The 25,448-nt window shown below is 45.5% G+C and overlaps 1 protein-coding gene across 1 annotated transcript in view; it reads left to right on the plus strand.

The window, feature by feature from the left end:
* Positions 1 to 1,003: 1,003 nt before the first annotated feature.
* The window catches only part of LOC144768660 (syntaxin-1B-like), a 311,508-nt gene continuing 287,063 nt past the window's right edge, over positions 1,004 to 25,448 (plus strand). The window contains exon 1 of the mRNA XM_078652480.1: positions 1,004 to 1,521. Coding sequence (XP_078508606.1) covers positions 1,492 to 1,521 — 30 coding nt within the window. The 5' untranslated portion in view covers positions 1,004 to 1,491. The remainder of the gene's footprint in view (positions 1,522 to 25,448) is intronic.

The raw sequence follows: 25,448 nt of genomic DNA on the forward strand, positions 1-25,448 counted from the left end.
AGACACGTTCGCTCTCTTCAGAAGTGGTCTGGGTTTTCACAGCAGACTGGCGCCTCGCTTCCAGCTGGAGCAGCAAGGGCCCAGAGCCAGCTTCCCACAACATTAGGACGTAGACCTGAGATGACAGAATTCATGAGGATTTCATGTGACAGAGGCCGCAGATATTCTTGCTTCCCCTTCAGAGAAGGGTTGGGGTGCAGGGGCTGGCATCGTGAGGAGTCGGCCCGTGTGGGTACTCTGAAGACCGGACTGGTGCAAGTGAAAAGTTGCTACTGGGGGATAGGATGAGGATTGGACATTTATTGGGCAGTGTGAGGAACTATGTCTGGTGGGCAGAGAGGAGCTGATACTGATGAGCAGTTTGAGAGGTTGCCACTGGTGGGCACAGTGAGGGGCTGGCAGTGGTGGTCAGTGGGAGGAGATGGCTGGGACAGCAAGAAGATGCTGCTTGTGGTCAGTATAAGTATGAGCGGTGTAATCACCCGGTCACAGTGGTCATGTTGAACAGCTGGCAGTGGTGGGCAGTCTGAGGAGCTAGCACTGATGGGCAGTGAGCATTGGAGTTTAATTGACAGTGTGAGCAGCTGGCATTGGAGGTCGGTGTGAGGATGTGGCATTTGTGGACAGAGGGAGAAGCTCTCAGGATGGGCACTTTACGCACCAGAGCTTTCAGGGGGTACCTGTTACCAGCCCCAAAGTTGTCTCAGGTGCCTAGAGGCCATTCGAACACTATAAAGTGGCATCGTTTCGCTCAAACAACTCCCCGCTCCTGGGCGCCACTTGGGGATGGGGAAAGCAGAGCACTTCTTTAGGGGGAGGGGTACCAGCTGAGGCTACCACTGCTGCATCCAGTTTCACCATGACTACATCTCCCGGCCTCCCTCCCTCCCTCCTGCCCAGCCCCTCCTTCTTCCTCCCCCATCTCTGCATCCCCCTCACTGCTGCATCAGCACCAGACTGCATCCTTAGAGCATCCGTCCTGGGAAGCTCTGCAGCCCGGGACATCGCCCCCTCCCCCTAGCCCCAGACCCTTGTAAGAAAACCTACGGGAGCCTCCCAACTGGGGTGAAAGGGAACTTGTCCTCGTTGAAAGGCATAGGGGGGACGAAGAGCCCCAGAGGAGGAGGGCAGAGGGGAGAGGAGGAAGGACACTGCTGCAACCAGGGCAAAGCTGTTCCGCAGAGAGGGGAGACACGGCGCGTCTAGCCCAGGGCAGGACGGCTCTGCGGAGAAGAGGGGGGAGGGCGTCGCATCCAGCCCTGGGCTCGGGCACTCTGTGGAGGAGGCAGAGGTGAGCATCGCTCCCAGGCCGGGGTAGAGGGGCTCTGCGGAGAGGGGAGTGCGCCGCATCCAGCCCAGGGAAGGAGGGCTCTGCGTCGAGCAGAGGGGAGACCGCAGCATCTAGCCCAGGGCAAGGAGAGTCGGGGAAGAGGAGAGAGCGCAGGAAGACACCGCTCCGGCTGAAGCCCCGTACCCCGGAGGACCGGCACCATGAAGGACCGCACGCAGGAGCTGCAAAGTGTAAGGCGCATTCCTCGTACATACACTCACTACTCCGGGGGCGGGGGAGGGGAGCCGGCTGTGCGGCAGTGCGGAGGTCAGGAGGAGGGGAAAGAGGCATGGATGGGGAACTCGCGCGAGGCATGTGGAGATGGGACAGGAGTCAGTCCGTTCATTCATCCACCCATGCATCCGTCGACCAGCATTACTCTTTTCACGTGCTATGTGATGTGTGTGTAGCTCTCTCTAAATCATAATTCTGTCTCTGGTTCTCTCGCTCTCATTCGCCCTATTTATTGACCTATCAATCAGTCTATCTGTCTGCTTGTTCGTATCTATCTATCTATCTATCTATCTATCTATCTATCTATCTATCTATCTATCTATCTATCTATCTATCTATCTATCTATCTATCTTTCTATCTATCTATCTATCTATCTGTCTATCTATCTATCTATCTATCTAGCTATGTAGCTGTCTGTCTGTCCGTCTGTCCATCCATCTATCTATCTGTCTGTCTATCGAGTATGTCTACCCACTAACCTACTAGTCTACAGTAATCGCTCTATCTCACTGTCGTTGCCAATGTATCTCCCTCTACACACTCACAAATATAGGCAGCGAGGGAGAGATGGAGTGCCAATGTTTGGCAGCCAGAGGCACAGCACTGGTTAAGTAGCTCAGTAGTAATCAAGAAAAATGTCAAGTGATTTTTTTCTCTGTCTAGCTTTTTTCGCCCACTGGTCTCTCTGATCCTTCATCGGTCGTTTGCTCCACCGAGTTCCGCTTTATTCTGTGCACACCATGGTCTGTATGTGTTACATTTGTTCACTAGCCTTTGCAGAATACCCGCGCCCATCTGATTGGTAACTGAGTGAACTAATGTCACACAGCCAGTAGTTCTGACTGCAGTTCGCCTCAATGGCATGTGCGAGAGTCTCGCTAAAGGGCTGATGGAAATCTTGGCAGGGCTAGTAAAGCAGGCGAGCAGGCGTGCATGGCTGTGCTCTGTAAAGGCGGGCCAGGGGAGGGCCCTGCGGTTCCTCCCCCATCCATCTGCGACAAATGATGTGAAACTACATTGTCTACTGGTGCGTGAGAGCCCGAGGCCAGATACTGCCAAATAATGGATACAATTCTCAGAGCTTTTTGTTTTAAGGGTAAAGTAACCAACCAAGGAAAGTTTATTCTCACTTGCATGAGCAATACCTCACTCATCAATACACATTCATGCTCACAAACGCGCACATCACACATACACATCAACACATGGCCATTCATACCCTTCAGATTGCTTATATAAATATGTATTGAAATTAACAAACATATACAATCATATATTTGCATACTCAATCATACGCATACATAAATATCAGTCTAGCTACACGTGCACATGTATGCAAATAGATGCACGTATACACGCACTCACACATTTGTCAAATTTAGTTGCACATGCATGCATACAGAATCCACCCATCACCCCAACACCCTATAATATACAAATCAGTATATACTTACGTATAATTTGACGTATAATTTGACGCGCGTGTGCACAGGCAAACACACAGGGACTCTAGAGAGACTACATTATGTATTTCCGCTAGTTTTACAAGTGCTTATAGGTTTCTAGAAAGCACTTTGTTTTTTGGGTGTTAACAATGTCTGGTTGGCAGCCATGAGTATTAAATGTATATGAAAGGTTGAAGGATGTTCTGGAATGAAAACAAGATTCTTGAAATGAATCCACGCTTCTGGAATGATGACGGGATCTGGATTACGAAGCAAGGGCTATGAAATGATGTAAGGACTCCCAAGACATGTTTCTTGGATGATGCCTGGTTTCTGGATCCGGTGAGAGTGCTCTGTAGTCAGAACAGGGTTCTTGAAAATGACTCGTTTCTGGAATATGATGGCATGCCTCTGGAATATATTGAATAATCAGATCTGAAAATATTTCACGACTTTGTAATGAAGGCACGAGCCGGGAAGACGACCGGTCCCAGTGTGATGGCACGGTTCTAGATTGATATCTGTTGCCTGATAACTCAGTGGCTATTTTTCGATGGGTGCGCACGAGAGGTTGAACGTCATTGACCGATACTCCCTCATCTGAATAAACCATTTGGGATAGAAGCTCCCTCCTCCATGCCCCCACCATCCTGCGCATCATAGCCACCCTGACGCTTCTCCAACCTAGAATGTGACCCCGCCCCCTCGTGCAGCTGCAGACATTGCTGGGTCCATTAATGGGAAGTGTGTGAGGTGAATTGTAGTGGTGGTGGTTGCGGTGATACTGACGGGGGTGGTGTGCGCATACGGAACTCCTGGGGTCGCATCGGCGACCCATTTGTATTGTCGGCACAGCTCGCTATTGACAGAAAACGTGACTTCCCTTTTAGAGATGAGAGGCATTCGCCCCCAAGGAGAGACGTGTTCTGGGAAGACTAAGGCGAGAGGGCGCATGGGGAGGGTGGCATGGAAAAGAACAATACAGATCGAGTAAACGTGGAACTGGAAAGAGGAAGGGTGTTGAGGGAAGGACGAGTGAGAAAAAAAACTGATCACTGGGGAGAGAAGGAACAGGAGGGTGACAGCGAATGAGAGGAAGAGACAAGACAGAAAAGGGCGCGAGACTGAAAAAGATAGAATAGGAAAAAGAGGATTGTCGAATAGAATGAAAATGAGGAGAAAACGAATAAACAGCGAAAAAAAGTGTAAAAGAATGGGAGAGAAAAGCAGGAGAGAGAAATGAAGTAAGCGTGAAATAAATTATAAGAACATAAAACGCGGAGGTAAGGAGAATGAGGAAGATAAACTGAGGAGCGATAGTAAAGAAAACAGGAGAAAGGCGAGAGATGGAAGAGTACGAGAGAAGATAAATAAGAGTCAGAGGCCAACGGCGAGAATACATCAGAGAAAAAGATGAGAGAGAAAGAAAAAGGCAAAGATAAGAAAGGAACAAGATAGAAAGGTGTAGAGGAAGATGGAGCGGTCCGGAGATGGAAGCAGGCTGTGATGGAGCGAGCAAAGAGCGAAGGAAACTCTGAGTCCGACCGTGTAAAGGGGAGAAGGAGGAGGAAGACAGAGCCAGGCTGGGAAGGAGAAGCAGGGTAGGAGACACCAGCCTACTCACAAACCCCCGCACAGCACAAAGGGGCACACATAATATACCGCAGACGAGGCAAAGACGCGGCAGAGTGCTGCTCTCTGTGCGTTAGATCCCCGATGCCCAGGAAAACCGCATAGGCTTCTTTTAATACGTTACTCGGAGGAGGGTAAGGATGAATTGAAGGTGCGATAATTAGAGCCTAGAAAATGCCTCCATCCATGTTGGACCCTCCCCCAGCCCCCACCGCCTCTCCGTCCCCGGCATTGGCTGCAGATCTGGCGCATCCCCCTTGCGCCTCTCACACCCAGAGACGCCCCCTGGTGCACCGGGGCTAGGGGGCTCGGGAGGGGCTCGGCCACTATGCCACGGACAGGGTCCATTGACCTCACCACCCCCACGGGCAGCTCTCAGGGTCCGGCTAAGGGAGGGGGCAGAGAGCTCAGGTGTGTCCGACGGCCCCCTCTTTGTGTTCTCTCGATGACAGACAATGGCAGGGGGTGTTTTATGAATACTGCATGGTGAGGGGTGGGCTGCAGGAGCCAGGTCCTAGCGTCTCCCTCTTCGCTGCCTGAATACAGATGTCGCCGACGAGGGGGAGGTGTGCTGCTTCTACACACCGACGCTGCACCTTCACCACACACGGTTCCACGTCGAGTCAGGGTGGAGGGAGGGGTGCGGCCACTTGCGGGACGCTCAAAGGAATTCGGGAGAGGAAATGAGGGTGGGGGAGAATGCTCACCCTCCTCGAGCCATACAGCCCCCGCCCCACACACACTCCGCACCGTAACAGCCATGACATTTATGACGCGCTTCTGGCGCAGCCCACTGTCTTGCACGATGCAAGGCCCTCCCCCCTGGGGTGGCAAAGTCCGCGCTGTGCTAAAGGCGGGCATCGAGGTTTTCTGCACCTCGGCACAGACCAGAGGAATGCGGGCCCCGAACCGCGGATTCCGCAGCCCCACAGCCATCAAACGTGCGCTATTCGACCCCCCTCTCCCCACCAAGGATGCCGCCGCACATAATAATCAATTCGAGGCTGTCATAAGAGCAGCCTCCGATAGAAAGGAACGGCATTCGATGCAAAGTGAAAATGTGAAGAAAAAATGTTAAAAAAATCGGTCGTTCCCCATATAATGTAGCGACGAGCAAAGTGAGGGGTCCTTATTCCTTGCGCTCGCCTTGGGGCGCCAAAAAGAAAGCGTGCGCAGAGGTGGGCTGCCCCCTAGCGGAGGGGTCGCTGTCTCCGCGAACCAGCGCGTGTCTTGGCCGTGACGTGTTCCCGCCTGATCCACACTGAGCCACCCTGACGAGACGCGCAGGAGCACGCGCCTCCCCCTCGCGCGCTCACGACTGCGTGATGTGCGCGGCAGGTGCACGTGTGCGGCGCAGAGTCTGAGCCAGGCCGGTGTACAGATCCACAGAGCCGCGCGCAGTTCGCAACGAGAAGGCGCGGCTGCAGCCTCAGCCCTGCCTGTGAAAGCCTGAATGAGCCCTAGGCACCCGTGTGAGCCTCTTCAAGGGCTTCTCTCTCGTTGCAAATCTTCCCCATGCTTCAGTGAATGAAGACTGGTACGGATTTTAAAGTTTTAATGTCGCTCTATAACATCATCATGATATCAGACGACCTTTGGCCGCATTCTTCCATCAATGGGAATTATATTGCATGTTATAGGAAGCCTTCTGATTTAGATGGCATCATGAGAAATACCTTTTCCCTAATAACTTAATACGTTACCTTTGTTGTGGCCAGTTTTTAACCTTGCTAACAACTTCAGCAAACATACTGCGTCGTGCAGTGATGCCAACTAAAACTCCAGTAACAGTTCAGAAGTTTGCAAATCTTTCATATATGTTCTGACAATTCTCTTCCTTCCTAACATATTCTATCCTTAGCTTGCCCTAAAGCAGTAAGATGAGTCCAGAGAATTTGTAGGTGTCTGAAAACGGTGCGGAATACCAAGTTTCTAATTTGGAATTAGAAAGAATTGTGTAGAGGAGCCCACCGGCGGTACTACTGAATGCTGGAATTGCAGTACGCCAAGGCTGTGTAGTCTAGATTCCACCTTATGCCTCTTTTTTTATCACCAACTATTGGACGTGGCCCATTTTGCAGGGTCATCCCAAAACTTTTTTCCTTCCTCCTGTGTTTTTTCTGACCTGTTGGTGGTTTTATGACTCTAGACACTTTACCACTGCTGATCAGTGCTAACTTGCATATGCTCTCTATTGTTAATTGTTGTAATGGATTAGTGACTCCACGATTGGCTTATTTGATTTACTTGTCAGACCCTAGTACAGTGCACCATGTGTGCCCAGGGCCTGTAAATCAAATGCTGCTGGTGGGCTTGCAGCACTGGTTGTGCCACCCACAGAAGCAGCTTGTAAAATGTGTCTCAGGCCTGCCAATGCAGAGCCTGTGTGCAGCCTGGGTTGGCCATGTCGACTTGGCAAGTGCACATACATGCCATTCCCTATACCTTCCCTTTTCTACATGTTAGTCACCCCTAAGGTAGGCCAAGGCACCCCCATGTGCAGAGTGCATTGCATGTAAAAGGTAGGAGGACATGCCCCGATGGGTGTGGCATGTCCTGATAGCGAATTACAGCCAATTTCGTTTTTCACTATTGCAAGGCTACCTGTTCCCATAGGCCAGAATGGGCAGTTTGATTATAACATCTTATAATCCTAACTGACCCAGGGAACACCTTCATCAGGACACAAAAGTAAGGGATTACTGTCCTCCTTGGAGTGCTAACAAAATTAATGGTCACTCTTGGTGTAATGTCTCAAGAATGGTGATACTTTGTGGCGTCTCGTTACTCAGTACTGCCACATTCAAGCCGCTTAGTCGCTGTGATGTTGTTTCTCCCAAAGGAAAGCACTTTTATATATGGATGGACATATAGTTCTATCAAAATACAGGGAAATCAGTTCTCTGAGTAACGAGATGCCACAAAGTATCACCATTCTTGATACATTACACCAAGAGTAACCATTAATTTTGTTAGCACTCCAAGGAAAACAAAAATCCCTTACTTTTGTGTCCTGATGAAGGTGGTTTTTAAATAGAGTGAGTTACCACCAAAACGCGTCGACACAGATTAATCTTGAATCCAATCACAATGAACCCTGGGAAGGAATAAACTGAAATACCTACCAGTGTATAGAACTTGATGTATAGTATTGGATCAGGCTATGCAACAGCACGCTTAGAACTGTACAAAAAGGGTCCTCTGTTTATATTTGTTTTCTCTTTGCATTTATGATTGTGAATATATTAGTGGGATTTTAACATTAGTGTATCCTGTATCTAACAGCATATTGCATGTTTTATATACATTTTATATTTTCACATGCGCTTTTGAAGTTTTAAGAATATTCTATGATATGTGGTTTTTAATCAAATAATCCTTGAGCGCTACATCTCTAGGTTGGTGGTACATTAATAATTGGGGCTTTTACTTGCTGATTGGGTATAGCATTACATGCATGATGTGTTTTGTATGTGAGTGAGATGATAGCATTGAAAATCTGGTTACCAAGGAGAAGTTATATTTTCTCTACTGTTTAGAAGTGCCTGTTCCCTTTGGCAGTGGGGACACCTCTCTAGTTTAAACAATAAATGGTCTACCTAGCTACCAAGGGGGTGAGCAGGGGTTATCTTCAGCGTGTAACTCCCTTGCCCTGACTAGAGTTGGGGTTTCTGCCTAACTTAGGCGTATGCTCTAGCCAACCAGAAACCCCATTTCTAACACCAACCTACACTTCTGCCTTGTTCTCATCTTGCAGAATCATCCCTGGTTTCTCCTTTTCTCGCAGCTCTTTTGTTTTTTTTCTTCATCCTTCTTTCTCCCTTATCTGCCTTTTTTCTCTTGCTTTAGGTCAAAATCTGATGATGAAAACTAAGTCCTAAACCCCATATATGATTACTGGCACCCCTATTTGCAACAACTGACACAAATGAAACAGTGAACCCAGGGCCGGCTTTAGGGCAGTGCGACCGGTGTGGTCGCACAGGGTGCTGACCTGTGGAGGGGACAATGGCCTCATGGCTGGATGTGAGGAGGGGCACTGTGTTTAGCAATAACTTGTGATTGTAGAGAAGAGGGGCACTTTTGACTGGTTTTCCCGAGGGAATCCCAGGAGGTGGTCATGGGGTGTGGTGGCGCCAAAAATAAATATCGCACCGGGCACCACCATTGCTAAACCTTCCTCCTAAATCACTAAGGTTTTCAAGTATGTTGATTGCTCTGCTTAAAGTTCAAAATGAGCTAACACTAACCTGTGACACACTGTTAATCAGACAGCAGAATTTGCAAGCATTCATGTGGGTGGGTGAAGGTCAAACAGGCAGTGGAAATGGGCATCAAATGGGGAACGGGAGTGCCAGACAGAGTGTATGGTTTGAGTGAACATATTTGCTTTAATTGCCTAGCCTGAAGTTAACCACTTTTCAGTCTGCCACACTCATCTTCAGCTGGGACAGAGTCTGTCTCAATCTAGGGCATGGCCCGTGCACATTCCATTCAACCATTGCTGCATGTTGGCCATGAGTCTAGTTAGATTCAAGAAATAACAAGAGATTTTTAATTCCCAGGAGGGGTAAAGGTCTCAGCTGTAGGAAAAGCAATACAGGTGGGGGAACGGTGGTTAAAGATAGTGACAAGTATGATCCTTTGGCTCAAAATAGGTTCGCTATGGTTTTAGAGGCTTTGAACTGAAAACGTCCATTGGCTGCCTATTTCTGTGTTGCGGCTCAACAGGAAACCACACCATCAAATGCTGTATTGTCTGATACTCGTCTTTGTAACGTTTGAATGGTGTGGCGGTGGTTGAGTGGCGGGACAGGGAGTTGTTTGGGGATGCAAGGAGTACATGGAGAGGGTAAAAAGATGTAGAAGAGAAGCCACCGAGGTTTTCTTGTTAGAGGAAGGGTAGCCTGCATTTCCACCAACCGGCGACAGGCCGCTGTCCCTTGCTTTATCATCTTGCATGCATGCCCCCATGCCTTAAAGGTGCTTAACAACAATGAACGTTCCCACTCCTTCCTACCACAACGGCCTCATCTTCTTGCCCATTGTCCAAGGGTGAAGATTCACAGCTGTGTTGAGTGACCAAAATGTCATCTGGGGACTTCCCTCATAAAATGGTGAATCATAGATTGTCGATAAAGTACCACACAGTCTGTACTACCATTTACAGAAGAGTCTATGGGACACCTATGTTTCATGTGTGTCAGTCTGGAATGCTTCCTCTTTAGACATGTGATGTCCTTTTCTCTTTGCTTGGACGTGTCCTCTCTCAGCTTGGAATCACAATTCTCTTTGTTTGGAAGCCCCTCCTTGTGTTGGATTCACACACTCTCTCTTCTACATTTGCTCTCTTGGCTTGGAATGCTCCACTCTCTTGACAAATGAGTTTCCACTCTTGGGTTGAAATATCCACTCTCTTGGCTAAAAAGTCCTATGCTTGGAATCCTGGCTCTCGCAGATTTGATACTCTCTCTCTTGGCTCAGAATACCCTTGCTTTTAACTTGGATGCTCCGCATCTTTTCTTGGAATGCCCCTCTTGGCGCCTCATGCTCCTCTCTCTTTTGGATTGGGATCTGCATTTCTTTGTTTGGAAGACCCTTTCTTGAATTGGTATCTACACTCTTTTGGCTTGGGTGGCCCCATTCATTGGCCTAAAAACATCACTTTCACTTCTTCTACTTCCACACTCTTGGCTCGGAATGCCTTTCTCTTACGATTGGGTGTCCCCTCTCTTTTCTGAGAATGCCACCTCTCATGGAATGCGATGCTTCTCTCTTTTGGCCTGGAATATTCACTCTTTCGGCTTGATTGTCCCCTCTCGTGACTTGGAATGCCCTTTCTCCTGGCTTGGACAAATCCTATCTTATTTTGGAATGCCTCCTCTCTCTGCTTGGGATCCTCCTGTCACTTGGCTTGGAATTCCCAGTCAGTCGGTTTCAACATTTCCTCTTTTGGCTTGTGATCCCCACTCTGTGGCGCCGCGGCCAGGGCGACTGACGCTGGAATCTGGGGACCACGGTTCGATCCCCGGCTCCGGCGGCAGGTTAGCCCAGCACCATGTGACTCTGGGCAATAGCTCGCTTAATCTTCCCGACGGCCCCCAGCGCCTAGAGACCCTTACGGGTGATTGTGCGCTTTACAAATGTGGACTTTACTTTACTTTACCACTTGGATACTCCTTTCCTATATTTGAATGCCCAATTTCTTTGATTGTGATGTTCCATTCTTTTTCCTTGAAATTAGAATTTTCTCAGTTTGGGAGCACCACTCTCGGCACGGCGTGCCCTCTTTCAAGTCACTCCTGTGACATCACTCTGACTTGAATTAGAATTCCATACTTGTGGTTGGATGGCCTTTTCTCTTAACTAGAACAGTTCCATTTTGTTGCCGCTCTCAGTTGTACTAGGATGTCTCTATCATTTTAGGATGCACTTGTCTGTTAGAGTGGGTTGTTCTGTTCATTTTGGGCATACATTTTCTGTTAGGTTGAAAGGCTGCCCCCTGCTTAGACTACAATTCCAGCAGCTTGGGATACCCAACTATCAGCGTTGTCTGATCTTTACTTTGGATGCCCCTTTTTTGATCTGATACTAGTCTCTCTTTGAATGCCTTTCTCTTTCTTGGACATGCCCTTGCAGCACCCATCTTTAAATGTGTAATGCATCTTTAGTGTCTTAGGGTGTTCGACCTTGACTTGTAGGGTACCCCAGCTTTGTAAACCCTGTATTACTTTGGAAGCCCCGATTTCTTGGCTTGAGATAATTCTCTTTCTTGGCCCTACAGGCTCTTAAACTGTTTTTGTGCACGCCTCTCTTATCTTGGGATGTCCTTTCTATTGGCTGTACAGGGCATGCTATTGCCTTGGCTTTAAAGACCTGTCTTTTCTGGGTTTGGAAGTCCACCTCTTGGGTTTCCATGCTGTTCTCTTGCCCTTATTTGCATTTTTGGCTCAAAATGGCTTGGTATACCCATATTTCTAGACTCAAGTCACTCACTTCTCATGTTACCTTCTTTTTGACTAAATTTGCGTCTTTTCCCTGCAGTGTTCCTAGATTGGTGGCACCTCTTTTTAACTTTGCTTTTCAGTCTCTGTGTTTGAATAAAAACCAAGGCACAGGAACCCTTGCATGCTCCGCCTACTTTATGTATCTGCCGAACCGCTCACATCTGTACTATTTTTCTGTGTCTACAATAAGAGGTACAGCCAAAGACAGGAGTATTTGGTGGATTAATTTGGGGATCTAAGGATTACCACTACTGGAGTTCCTTTGGTGAACAACCAGCTGCAGCTCGTATCACAGAAAAGAGGCGTGACTAACGCAGGGGTGTAACAAAGGCCTCCGCAGCCCCCGCAGCATAGTACCCTGGCCTGAGAGCCCCTAAGTGAGTACGGTGGGGGGGGGGCTCCCTGTACTTTGCAGGGGGCCCCCTCAAATTTTGTTACTCCAGTGGGCAGGCGTGGGTGGAGGGGCGTAAAGGGGGACGAGAGGGGTCATGTAAAAAAAAAGAACTGACCTGCTGCCCTATATTGCATTCCGTTTGACTTCTCTCTTCTTCCGTCGGAAGGCACAGGCCTGTGAGAAGCTTCAGGATTGGCCTGAGCGCCCTCAGTTTGCGCTCCAGGACAGACTATGAGCCTGTGCCTGTTCCCTCCAGCCCAGCAGCGTTGTTGAGTTGGATAGACTTTCACTGCGCATTATTGTTTGGCCTGCCTCAATCGACTGGCCAAACCGTCCTGTGCAGTGAAGGGAGTGCATATACCACTCCCCTCATTGACTCTCATCACTGTGGATCACCCCCAAGACACGGGAAAGGTGTGAATAACTTGTATTTATTTGTACCTCCAGTTGAACTTTCCCGTTAGTGGTAATCAGGTATGTCAGAAGTTACTGTGGGGCCTGGATTAAAAACTGTGTGACGCTTCAAATGTCACAGCCATCTGTTTTGAAAAAAAAAAAAAAGAATGTCATTCAGGAAAGAGACAACCTCTGACACTACCCAGTCATTTTAGCCATGTCAGCTCCCTCTCTAGTAAAAAACAGGGCAGTCTGGCTTCAACATCTGTAAATAGATTTTTCAGCACGAGAACAGGGTCCTGAAAAAATGCAGGTTCTGTGCAATAATGGCTTATCTGCCCTTTCCTTTTGAAATCCCTGGAGGTAATCTTATAAGCAGAGGATTAGTCAAAAACATTCTTAAGAAGAGCCTACAGAATCAGGATGAGACTGAGAAATCACACCCACACTGGACTGTGTTCTAGCTGCATGCGGCGTGGCCCATGCTCTGCCTTCCCATGACGACTTCTACTAAGGAGCAAGGGTCCCAAATTCAACAAGATACAAAACAATATTTTGTAACACTTAAAGTAAGGCATACATAAGAATCCAAAAACCCCAGGACCTTGGTGATTCCAGGGTAAACCCTTGTTAACAATTACGTTCCTGGTGATGTAGGCATGTATTCCACTGACTGTGATAATCCTGATTCAGGCACAAACAGGAGTTTGCAGCCAAATCAGGATTCCAAGATGGTTGTATGATATTACAACGAACTCCGTTGTAACGCATGCCTTTACCACGCATGCGTTACAACGGAACACTATTTTCACGCTTTTCCTTCTCCACGTTTTTTCCGTGGTGACGTCATACGTAAAAAAAAAAACGGCCGTTTCCTTCCCCTGCGCCGCCGATTTCCTGCACATCTTCTCTAAAGGTTAGTGTTTTTTTTGGGGGGGGGCTAGCCCCCCCAACCCCCCCTTTTTTTATTTGTACCCTTTACCACACATGCCTTTACTACGTACTTCGTAGTAAAAGTATGCGTGGTAAAGGCTGTCGTTGTAACCACGCATGCGTTGTAATGCATGCGTGGTTATGGTTTTAGTTGAAACGGCCTCGTTGTAGTGGCCGTTTCCCTTCCAAGATTTGATGATAGTCCCACACCTGCTAGGTTTTGCCCATTTTATTTTTAACAGGTAGACCTTGTGAATTACGTGTGGGCAACAATGTGAATTTTGAGTTGCACAACTAGGAATAGGGGACACGATAGAGACCAGCTTGGCTGTCACCCCCTGTGCAAGAAATGCCACCAGAGGAGGGAAACCAGTAGTCTTCTAACATTAAAGAACACAAGAGACCATCCAATGGGCAATTAAGGTCTTTTATGTCTGTTGTCCTTGAGAAAAGACACCACAGGTGATGGAGAGGCGATTAGACAAACATTCTTATCATATCCGATGCATATATAATTACAGATATCATAGCACACCCATAGAACGAGGCTCCTTTTAGCTCCGGGGGATGCTGTGGGATTGATTGGAGAGGAATCATTTTCTGCTAGGTAGGGAAATGCAAGAGAAACATGGGAAAAATAGAGACTGGAATGGAGGACAAATGCGTATGGCTTGCAACCAGGCAGAGCATCTATTCAAGAACCCTAGGAGCACCCGTACTATCCACGAGAGAAATAACCTACCAGAAAACCAATCTAAAGTCACTCTGGGACACAAACTCTTTAAGCTGGTAGAAAATTAAGAAAAGCGTATCACCGAATGAACAGGAGAGATGGATGATTTGTTTTTGGCAAATCATAGTGGCAATATCTATGCCAATGCTTGAGTATTACATTTTGGTGGTCCACCATTATTATCTACCCACAGCTAGAAGGTAGACAGGATTTGAGGGCCAGGAATACTGTCTACAGTTCTTGAACATTTATGTGTTTGCTGGTGTCTGAGAGGGCCCATACGCCATGCTTTTTCGATTGACCTAAGGCTGTTCCCCACCCATACTCAAAGGGATTTGTGCTAAAGGTCACTAGAGGTTCCATCTGAAAGAGGTAGCCCTCAAAATGTTTGGACTCTTGGAAAGGAAGTTTTCTTAAATTTGTCCGGATCTGAGGTTCTTAGGAGAATCAAAGTTAAGATTCTGGTTTTCATCTTTTGTGAGATGAAGCTGCCTCCTGTGAAATTTGAGGCCCATAAGGAGAATCACGTTAATGCAAGAAGCTATAAGTGGGTTTTGTCACCACCATTCTGTGGTAATGGAACAGATGCTGAAAGGAACGCAGGTCTGAAGTGGGACTTACATGCTGTGGGTCTGGAAGCACTAAAAATGCTTTGCCCTGCATCATATCTAGTAGCATCCCAATGAAGGCAATCTCATGTGAAAGGACCAGCGTACATTTCCACCCTGCCCAATAATCCAAATTCATTCAAGAGGACCTTATGAAGGGATCTTAGAATTGTGTGGCCGGGCAGATCTCTGACGACATCATTTACAACATTAGGCCGCCATGGACCCTGGAGGATGGGAATCCTGTTTAGAGACTCCGGAGGATGGGAATCCTCAAACTATCTAAGTGAGAGGTACTTTTACCAGTCATGACCTCCCATCATATAAACTGGGGAGCCTCTATGTTTTGACCCAACCAGGATAAGGAAGTAGGTGCCCTTAAGGTCACTGGTATACGGAAAGATCTTAGATCACAAACATACCGTGTTCCTTGTATCCACTCCAGAAAACATGGTGCTGAAACCCATCTTCCTGAAATCCAAAGGAACAATTACCATGAACAGGAGGTCGAGCAGTTCGACACCACGGCTGAAATCTCCTAGGTGACTTGTTCCAATTGATGGGTTAGAAAGAGAGAGGACAGAAAGCTCAAACACAAGGCCCGCCACTTGACAAATCCCTAGGCATAAATGTGGGCAGAAAGCCTTTCTCCAATTGGAGATATATAATCAACAATCCACAAAGAAGAGACAGTTATGAAATTCTTTTTTGCTATTAGAACTAGAGAAGATGTTCTTGGTGGACAACTGCTACTCCCTGGCATGGCCAGTGTTGAGTCTACGCTGGTGGTGATAATCCTTGAGGAACCCCTAGATGGATAAAGAATTCCCCTTTATTAATGTGAGGGCTGGCGTTTAGGAACGTTTTAAAGCCGGTTTTGCGGAAATTACAGATAAACTGTGAGCTGTGACGACCCCTATCTTACGCTTTGAAGCTCTTTGCAGTCAACACAACAAAGAGCATCTTTTAATCAACCAGGAGGTCAAGGTCGTTCTCCTTGTCTGTACAAGGAGTACCAAGTATGGCCGCAACACCACATTCCGATGGTCATACCTTTAGTTGAATTTTCATTGACTTTAGCAAACATGAGGGTTAGAAGTTCTATATGCTTACTCTAATTTACTTTGACCTGTAATTCAGTGCTTCTTTTATTCAGGAGAGTTCAGGGATGAAATTAGGCAGGCAGTTCCATATTTTGCTGTTGAACCACATCAGAATACCTCAGAACTTGACTGATGTAGGTGAAATAAGGAGTTTTGCTAGCGTTTTGCCAATGAATTCTAAAAGTAAATCTTTCATATTCCATTAGCAAAGCAGTGTTCAATAGCATGGATGCACATGGTCTATAGCTGTTCCACCTGGTAAGGGCCAGAGCCACCATAAAGAGCAGGGCTGGAAACTGTAAACTATCAACGATACTCTCTTCAACCTGGGTCCTGTCATTTGTGTCAATTCTTCTGCTCCCCAAAAAAGAGTTTGAAGTCTGACAAATCCCAGTTACCAAATTCAATATATTGGTCTGAAGACCTGCCTCAGAGCTCTGTAAAGCTGTCAAATGTAGGACAGCCTCAAACACCCAACACTTTTCGGAAAGAGTTGTACCTTTTTTGGGCATCGCTATATCATCATGTCATCCAGAATGATGTGAAGGAAAGATTTGCGCCCTGGTTGGCCTGTGCCTTTGTGTATCTATGTGGTTTGTCTAAGTTTGCGGAAATCTCTCTCCTAGAGTGAAATTAGTGCTAAAAGTCAGCGTTCCATGCATGTGCATCACCAGACACTGAAAGTTTGGACCGCAATATGAGTTGTCCACACTAGCATCCGGGGGTAGATCCCACTCTTGGCACCCTCCAGTTGTCAGGTGTTTATGGGCCTGAAACTAGCAGTTCTGAATACAACATTTAAAGAGTGTGGAACTAAACCTGGTACAACTGCAGCTGACTAGGTGAGAGGGTCTACACAGTCTGGCCCGCACCGCCCTGTCCCACAACACTGGGGAAGCACACAGAGCACCACCAGCTAGCCCATTCTTGGCATGGCACAAGATGACCCACCCTCCCCTTTCCCATAGACTAGAACCCTCACTGCCTTTCTCCACCTACTTAGAGTTTGTGGTAAATTGCAGTGGTGAATTCTAAGAAACTATAAAAACCTTTATATAAGGACCCAGTAATTCAGGTCCAGCATGTTATTCTCCATTCTGGGGAGTTTACCTCATGATCCCTTTAATTTCACAACAAGATCTCAGCAGGACTTGTCCATTCTGACACTTCATTGAGGTAACGGGAAACTTATAATGAGGCTGTTTGTGTCAGATTCTGGTAGGGCTGCACGTGCAAATCAGAATTACTCCTGGTGTGCCTTGTACTAACCTAAGAGTAACCTTACTCAAAGGGCTCAAAAGGGATCCTGTCAAGAGATCAGGTTCATAACTCCATATAAAAGAGGCCTTAAAAAAGTAGAAGGAACATGCACTACCAGTGCCTTTAGTTTTCTGACAGACCAGTAGCCCTCTAGCACCAAAAGGGAGAGTGTCTGCCCCCTTATCTGTCAGCACATTGCTGCTAGGGAAGGGCCAAAGATGAGGACCTGCAGCTGTGCTTAATTTGTGGTGGTGGATGCAGATGAGGGGTAGCAACATTCATTTTTAGAGACCAGTACTTAATTTTTACCTTGTGACTTTGACCCAGAGAATGAAAGAGGAAGGCCAAAAAGTAAGAAGAAAAGGGAAGGGAAAAATAGGAAATTTGGGACAAAAGAATAAGGGACGGTTGAAAACAAAAAGGTAAGTATAAGATAAAAAAATACGAAGTGTAAAACAGTGTAAAAAAGATAAAGGGGCACGTTGTGTAATCAAGACTAGGCATACACGGTATTCTGCAATTGCGGCATTCAGCAAAACCAAAAGGGGTCTCCCAAAAACACTAAAAAAAACTATGAGCCCTGCACTAATTTCTTTTTACAAATTAAGCGCTAACAGGCAGGAGATACGATTTTGTGATAGCTGGTGTCATACGTGTGACAATCGGCACCAAAGATGGCCTGTGTGAAAACAGTGTTTCTTGTGTACGGTTTCTAAACTTTTACAAACTATGAAAACAAGTAGTGTTTGATAGGATATAGAAAATGTGGTTTCTGGCAGATGATTGGGATGTATGACGTTAAAACGCATACTTTTACAACGCATACCGTTACAACGGGACTTTTACAACGCAAATACTATTACAACGCATGTATTTACAACGCATTTTTTTACAACGCAGGTACCTTTACAACGCATACCATTACAACGTAAGTATTGGTAAGTATATATAATTTTTTTAATTGTATATTATTTAAAATTATTTTTATTTAATGTAATTGTATTTAATTTAATTTAATTTAATTTAATTAATTTAATTTATATTTATTTTTATTTTATTTTTTTCTTGTACCCCTTTATCTAAAATTCCCAAAACTGACCCTGAACCCTAAAAATACCCCTTTACCCAAAAACCCAAAACTGACCCTGAACCCTAAAAATACCCTTTTACCCAAAAACCCAAAACTGACCCTGAACCCAAAAAATACCCCTTTACCCAAAAACTGAAAACTGACCCTAAACCCTAAAAATACCCCTTTACCCAAAAACTGAAAACTGACCCTGAACCCTAAAAATACCCCTTTACCCAAAAACTGAAAACTGACCCTGAACCCTAAAAATACCCCTTTACCCAAAAACTGAAAACTGACCCTAAACCCTAAAAATACCCCTTTACCCAAAAACTGAAAACTGACCCTGAACCCTAAAAATACCCCTTTACCCAAAAACTGAAAACTGACCCTAAACCCTAAAAATACCCCTTTACCCAAAAACTGAAAACTGACCCTGAACCCTAAAAATACCCCTTTACCCAAAAACCCAAAACTGACCCTGAACCCTAAAAATACCCCTTTACCCAAAACTGACCCTGAACCCTAAAAATACCCTTTTACCCAAAAACCCAAAACTGACCCTGAACCCTAAAAATACCCCTTTACCCAAAAACCCAAAACTGACCCTGAACCCTAAAAATACCCCTTTACCCAAAAACCCAAAACTGACCCTGAACCCTAAAAATACCCCTTTAAAAAAAACCTAACATATAACATTTTAAATATAATTATATACTTACCAATACTTACGTTGTAATGGTATGCGTTGTAAAAGTACCTGCGTTGTAAAAACATGCGTTGTAAATAAATGCGTTGTAATAGTATTTGCGTTGTAAAAGTTCCGTTGTAATGGTAGTGCGTTGTAAAAAATGCGTTGTAATGGGTGTTTACCAGATGATTGTGTAGCCTTAAGTGTGTGAAGCAAGGTTGCTCTTCTGCTTTAATTTTCAATGGAATTACATGCCTGGAGCACGTTGGCATGCTGTGAGAGAAGGGGGAGTTTGTCTGCAGCAGGAGGCTTGTTTCACCCGTCACGACAGTCCCTTGGGTGTTCCAATTCCAATGTGTGCCATTAAGAATAGTGTGGGTGTGAACAGCATTGGACTGCGGTGCCACCAGAGAGAGATTTTTCTGCAAGCTGCGGCGGTCCCTAAGATGAGAGAGAAGAGATTTTGCTCCAGAACCAAAACGGGTGAATCCTGGTGAGGAGTCCAGAGCTAAAATGGGTAGTGGTGTAACTACCATCTCATTCATCTGCAAAAATCATCTAAAGAATCACCATTTCCTCCTTCAAATGCCAACCTGCCCACCCACCCATCAACAATGGCAATTCTTGCAAAATCAGCATCATGTACAGGGAAATATTCACACATAATGTCACAGAATTAATGACTGCTCATCTCCTCTCAGTTTGTAACAAAAAGGGGTACCCCTAATAATGTTTCCTATATCAGGGTCTACATAGCATATATGAAAAAAACATATAGGGAACACCATAAATAGTGGTCTGTCTAGTTGCACAAACATGTAAACACCCACAAATGTATATCATTAAAAAAATGCATTGTTTATTTAATCAAATATTTTTGTACTTAAAAGAAGGGGAAGGGGATTTATACATTCATTATTAAGATCAAGGACTTTATGCCTTACCCTTGTTGAGGCAATTATCAATTGCTGCAATTACATATATGTGATATAGTCATTGATCTATATATATAAAGTCTCTACAATCAAGTATAAATATTCACAAGGGGAATACGTTTTTTTTTCTCCATATACATATATCTCTCATGGCTACTAATATATTCTTACGCACGTTTCGGCCTTGTGCCTTCATCAGGTAGCCATGTAATTATGAAACCTTATCCAAGGCTCATGCGATCATTTATACTGTGATGACTCGCTGATAATGTCAGCTAATGACATTAACTTCAGGGCAAGATCTTGTGCATTACCCTCCCACGTTGGTTGTATGTCGTTACAACGCATTCCGTTGCAACGTATGCCTTTACCAAGCATGCGTTACAACGGAATGCTATTTCCACGCATAACCTTTACCACGAATATTCCTTTACCACGCATACCTATAATTTATGCATGGTAAGGGAATACTCTTGGTAAAGGTTATACCCCTCCCCTGTACCCTTACGTGACCCCCCAGCCCCCAATCCTTCTTATAATTACCCCTGCCCTGAACCCTCAATCCTTATATATAAATATATTTTTTTGTAAACTAAAATTCCCCATTCCTCTTCACGTCGTCTCCACTCCTTCATCTTCCTTGGTGACGTTGTACGTCGTAAAGAGGAAGCAGAAGTTTCTTTCTGTTTCCTCTCAAAGGACGCTGATTGCCTCCACTTCGCGACGTGACATCAGGTGTCCTTTTTTTGGGCGGGGGACCCCCCCAAGCCCCCTTTTTTTCCCACAGTTTTTTTTTATTTTGGGGGGAGACCCCCACGCCCCCTTTTTCTAATTTTAGCCTTTACCACACATGCCTTTACTACGTATTTCGTAGTAAAGGTATGTGTGGTAAAGGCTTTTGTGGTAACCACGCATGCATTGTAATGCATGCGTGGTTAAGGTTTGCGTAGAAACGGCCGCGTATTAGTTGCCGTTTCCCCCCACGTTCACTCGATTGGGACTTATGGGGTAGTCTCTCTTGAAACAACGGGGTTCTTAAGGAGATGCAAGAGAGAAGGACAAGTGGAGCCTGGCCCAGCATGATGACAGCATGGTGCGGGCCCCGCTGACTGGTTATGGAGTGATTGTTGACTGCACGGCAATCTTATGCCCTTCACACATGCCTCACTATACTGAGGCGGACGGAGGTTTTCGTTCGCTTGGACTACTTTGGGAACACCGCATGAACCCTGATGCGTTTCTACACAACAAGGGAAAACCCAAAAGGAATATCGCTAGGGTCCTTGGGCGGTTACTTATTACACAAAACAGAGGACCCTAGTCATTTAGGATCGCATGAATGATAGACGCACACTAAATATTATGTGTGCCCTTTGTCCAGCCGGACAGAACTTTATTTAGCTAGAGTGCCATATAGTGATTCAGATAATCAACATTTATATACAAGTGGGCACAACCTGTGACCCACAGAAGACAAGACAAAACAGAAATAAATTATGTAAGGGCGCACAAGGCGGTCTGTACTAGTAATTCGGTTCTACAGACTTGGGTTCATTTTTAGCAAACCATTGTTTAAGAACGTTTGTGACTTAAAAAACAAACATATGGTGCTTTAGGGTCGACGACGTTTCGATGCACAAACAATTGTAAGCATCATCATCAGGACAAAAAGCATTGTATCATGTTTGTCTTGAGAACATAATAGCTGAGCCTCTATGACATTTTTACATAATGACAAAAATTAATTAGTGGTAGAGCAGTCGTGGAAAAAAGAGGGGGAAAAAAAATATAGAGATATTACGTTAGTGATAGCAAGTTTTAACATTTAGAATTTTAACATTTAGAATTTGCTAGGTATTATTCAAATAGTATGAGGTTTATATAAATATATATACTAGTGATATTGATTGTGAGGTGACTCATATTTACAGTGCAGATTCACGAGTAAGTGCCATGTGTAAATAAACAAGGTGACATCATTAGGACGAACTGGTTGACATAATATTACTCACGTCCTTACGTATCATCTATAAGTTACACCCGTGGCATGGTAAAAATTGTGAAGGTCTTTTAATAAAAAAATCAACCGGCGCAGTGAACCATCATTCGGCGCAGTGATTTAAAAACAAGGGTCACGAAATATATACCTTCGTGAGGGGCGCGATATGCACAGCGAGGGCGGGGACACCGTTTCTGCAAGCTCGCAGGTGTCTGGATTCTATCAGGGTGAAAACAAGGGAGTTGCGGTACTGTAATGCGAGATAGTTAAAAAACAGCCTTAGAAACTGAGTGAGCCGTTACTTACAATGGCCGTCCTCATCGCGTTGCGCGTCGCGTGATAATGGGCTGGTGGGAGAGAAAAAGAGGCGAGGTTGAGGGGGCTAGGGGTGTGAGCGTAGTAAGACTAGTCCCCGGTGGTCGAACAGAACTTACAATTAATGAATAGAGGTGGTCTTCGTTTACCGGCCGAGGCAATCTCCGGGGTGTTGAATCCTGGGAGGGAAGAGACCGGGTCAGTTACTGTGGTCGTCTAGCACGCGGTTTGAAACCGCGCTACTACTCGGTTTCTATTTAGAAAGCGGCTGGGGATGGGGTTTACTTACTTAATTTGTTCTTGCTCGATGGCAGTACAATGGGGTTCTGGCGGTGATCGCTAACTGGTCGGGGGTGGGGCATACTATTAAGAAGCATGCAGGTGAAAACCAAGGTAGGACTAGGTGGACGTAAAGTGGTTATAGCGGCCATCTTAGAGTGGGGTTTGGGAAGGGACAGAGGGATAGTGACATTTGTGAATTATAATACATGTGCACAATACAATTATAAGCAGCAATTACATATATACGCCAATTTACATTATGTTGAAAAAGTAGTCGCGAGGAGTTATTCATCACGCTGGGTGCTTCCCAATTAAAGAAACATTTATCACAATAATTAGATTATGGTGAAAATATCCAGAGGAGGTAATCATTGAGCAGAGTGCTTCCCAATTGGAGAACCAATTATTACAATAATGAAGTCCAGTCTTCGACCCTGTTCAGGCCTTTACGTATACTGTCAGTTCTCAGTATCCAATGTAGTTCCACTTTGTTCAAGATTTGAGTAATGTCAGCTCCACGTGGTGGGGCTTTTACTTGTGTCACCACAGTCCAGGTGAAGTCAGTCTCTGTGTGATTTTTTTCTTTAAAATGTTCCACCAGAGGTGCATTGGCAGTTTGGCAGCGGATCCTGCTTCTATGTTGTCCTATTCGTAGTTTAATCTTCTGGCTGGTTTGTCCTACGTATATCATCATGCATGGACAGAAGATGGCATAAACTACATTTACAGAATTACAATTCGTGAAATATTGTCTTTCATATTTAATTGTGCCAAACGAGAAAGTTTTACCTTCAATTGTTGAGTCACACGAAACACATTGACCACATTTGCTGTGGCCCTTGAGGGCAGGTAAGTTCCATATATCATTAAGAGTGAATCTCGCATCTAATTGTGGGAGCTGAGCACAAACTAAATGATCTTTAATATTCTTTGCCCTTTTGAAGGCAAACAAAGGCCGTTCTAAATCCATGACTCCCGCATTCAATACCGGCCAGTGTTTCAGGATACTTTTCTTAATCGCGTTTGATGCAGGGGAGAATGTGGTCACACATGTGATTCTGTCTTGATTATTCTTAGCCCGGGGTTCAAGTAAGGTCTCTCTGGGACAATACCATGCCCTCTTTAAAGAGCGGCGAACTAGTTTTCGTGGGTAGCCCCTTTGTCTGAGTTTAGCGCTCAGTGTCTTTGCCTCTGTAAAGTAGTCTTGTTTAAAGTAACAATTCCTGCGAATGCGTAGAAACTGTGAATATGGTAACGAGTCTCTTAGAGCACGGGGGTGATGGCTGTGATAGTTCAGTAGAGTGTTGCGTTCAGTGGGCTTACGGTGTAGGCTTGTCGTTAGGCGACCTTCGGTGTGTTTAATCTCTATATCTAGGAAAGGTATGGATTCCTTGCTGCTAGACATAGTGTATTTCAAACCACCACTGTTGTTGTTGAGCCAGTGGATGAATTGGTTTAGAGATGTTTCCGAGTCATTCCATAACATGAAAATATCATCAATATACCTTTTCCACAGGGCGATGCCACTGTGGAAAGGGTTTGATGCAGCCAGGATGTTTGAGTTCTCGAGATGGTCCATATACAGAATGGCTAGGTTGGGGGCAAAAATAGCCCCCATAGATGTACCACGGACTTGGCCGTAGAATTGCCCCTCAAAAAGAAAAAAGTTTTTTGTGAGGCAAATTTCAAGCAATTGGACGATGAAGTTAGATGGAACATTGTGAGGGCGATCCCGGGTGTCTAGGATCTTTTCAATCACCCTCAGGGACTCGAACTGGGGTATATTGGTATACAATGATTCCACATCCAGCGTACACATGGTGCTGGATGTGGGATCAAAGGGGTGGTCTTCAATAAGATTAATCATTGACATTGTGTCCTTAATATAGCACGTGGTTGTGGGGACGAAAGGCCTGATGAAATGGTCTATGTAATGTCCTAGGGGCTCCAAAATGGAGCCACAACCAGATACTATGGGGCGACCTGGCGGCATTTCCACATTTTTATGAATTTTAGGCAGGCAGTATATGACTGGGGTTCTGGGGGCCTTAGTATTAAGAAAGTCAAATTCCTTCTTGGACAGAAAACCTGCCTCCAGACCGTTGTTAGAGACCTCGGAAATAAGTTTCTGAATTTCTGCTGTGGGGTTACGCGGCAATTTACAGTAATGTTCATGATTACCTAGTTGTCGCAAAATTTCATTTTTATATTGGTCAATTTCTTGGATTACAATACCCCCGCCTTTATCGGCAGGTTTGATGACCAATGATTGATTGTTTTTTAAGGCAGAGAGGGCATTTTTCTCCTCGATGGTTATATTGTAGGGAATAAACGTTTTTTTGCTCTCTATAGTTGCTAGGTCGTTGAGAACTAGTTTCTCAAAGGTCACAATTTCAGGTGGTACCATGCTTCCCGTAGGGGAGAATTTAGAAGGGGGTTTGAAGGGTGTGTTAACATGTTTCTGAGGACTGGGATTCAAAAGGAAGAAGCCATGCAGCCTTACCTTTCTAAAGAACCGTAATAGTTCAGTTTGGGCGTCCAGATAATTGGGGCGCACAGTAGGAACAAACGAAAGTCCTTTGCTGAGTAACGAAATTTCGCTACTGGATAGTGTATGTTTCGTTAGATTGAAAATGGGGAGGAGAGTATTGCTTTCTACTGGGTTGGAGATGTTATCATCATTTACCAACGGTAGTGTTGGCGACGGGTAGACCGTTCGCCAGGTGGATTCGGCCATCTCTGTTGTTGTTTTCCTCTGCCCTTCCCCGGGGGTTCTGGTTGTCCTTGGCCTCTGGCTAAAAAATTCCTATTAGAGGGCCCTGGGCTATCGCTTTGATCTGAGTTCCCTGAGGACTCGGCGGAGCTATCTGAGAATCCTACAAAGTTCTGCCTTCTATTGAACCTACCCCAAGGTCTTTGGTTTTGGGGACCGTTATAAGAACGGTTGGTATAGTAATCTTTGTTAAGGTATGGGTATGCCCTCTCTTGGCTAAAGTTTTTTATATCTTTTTTTACTTTGACAGTTTTTTTGTTAGCCTCAAAATTGTTAAAGTCATCAATTGTTTTCTGGATTTGGTCCAA

Source organism: Lissotriton helveticus, chromosome 7 (genome assembly GCF_964261635.1).
Source record: "Lissotriton helveticus chromosome 7, aLisHel1.1, whole genome shotgun sequence".
NCBI classification, from domain to species: domain Eukaryota; kingdom Metazoa; phylum Chordata; class Amphibia; order Caudata; family Salamandridae; genus Lissotriton; species Lissotriton helveticus.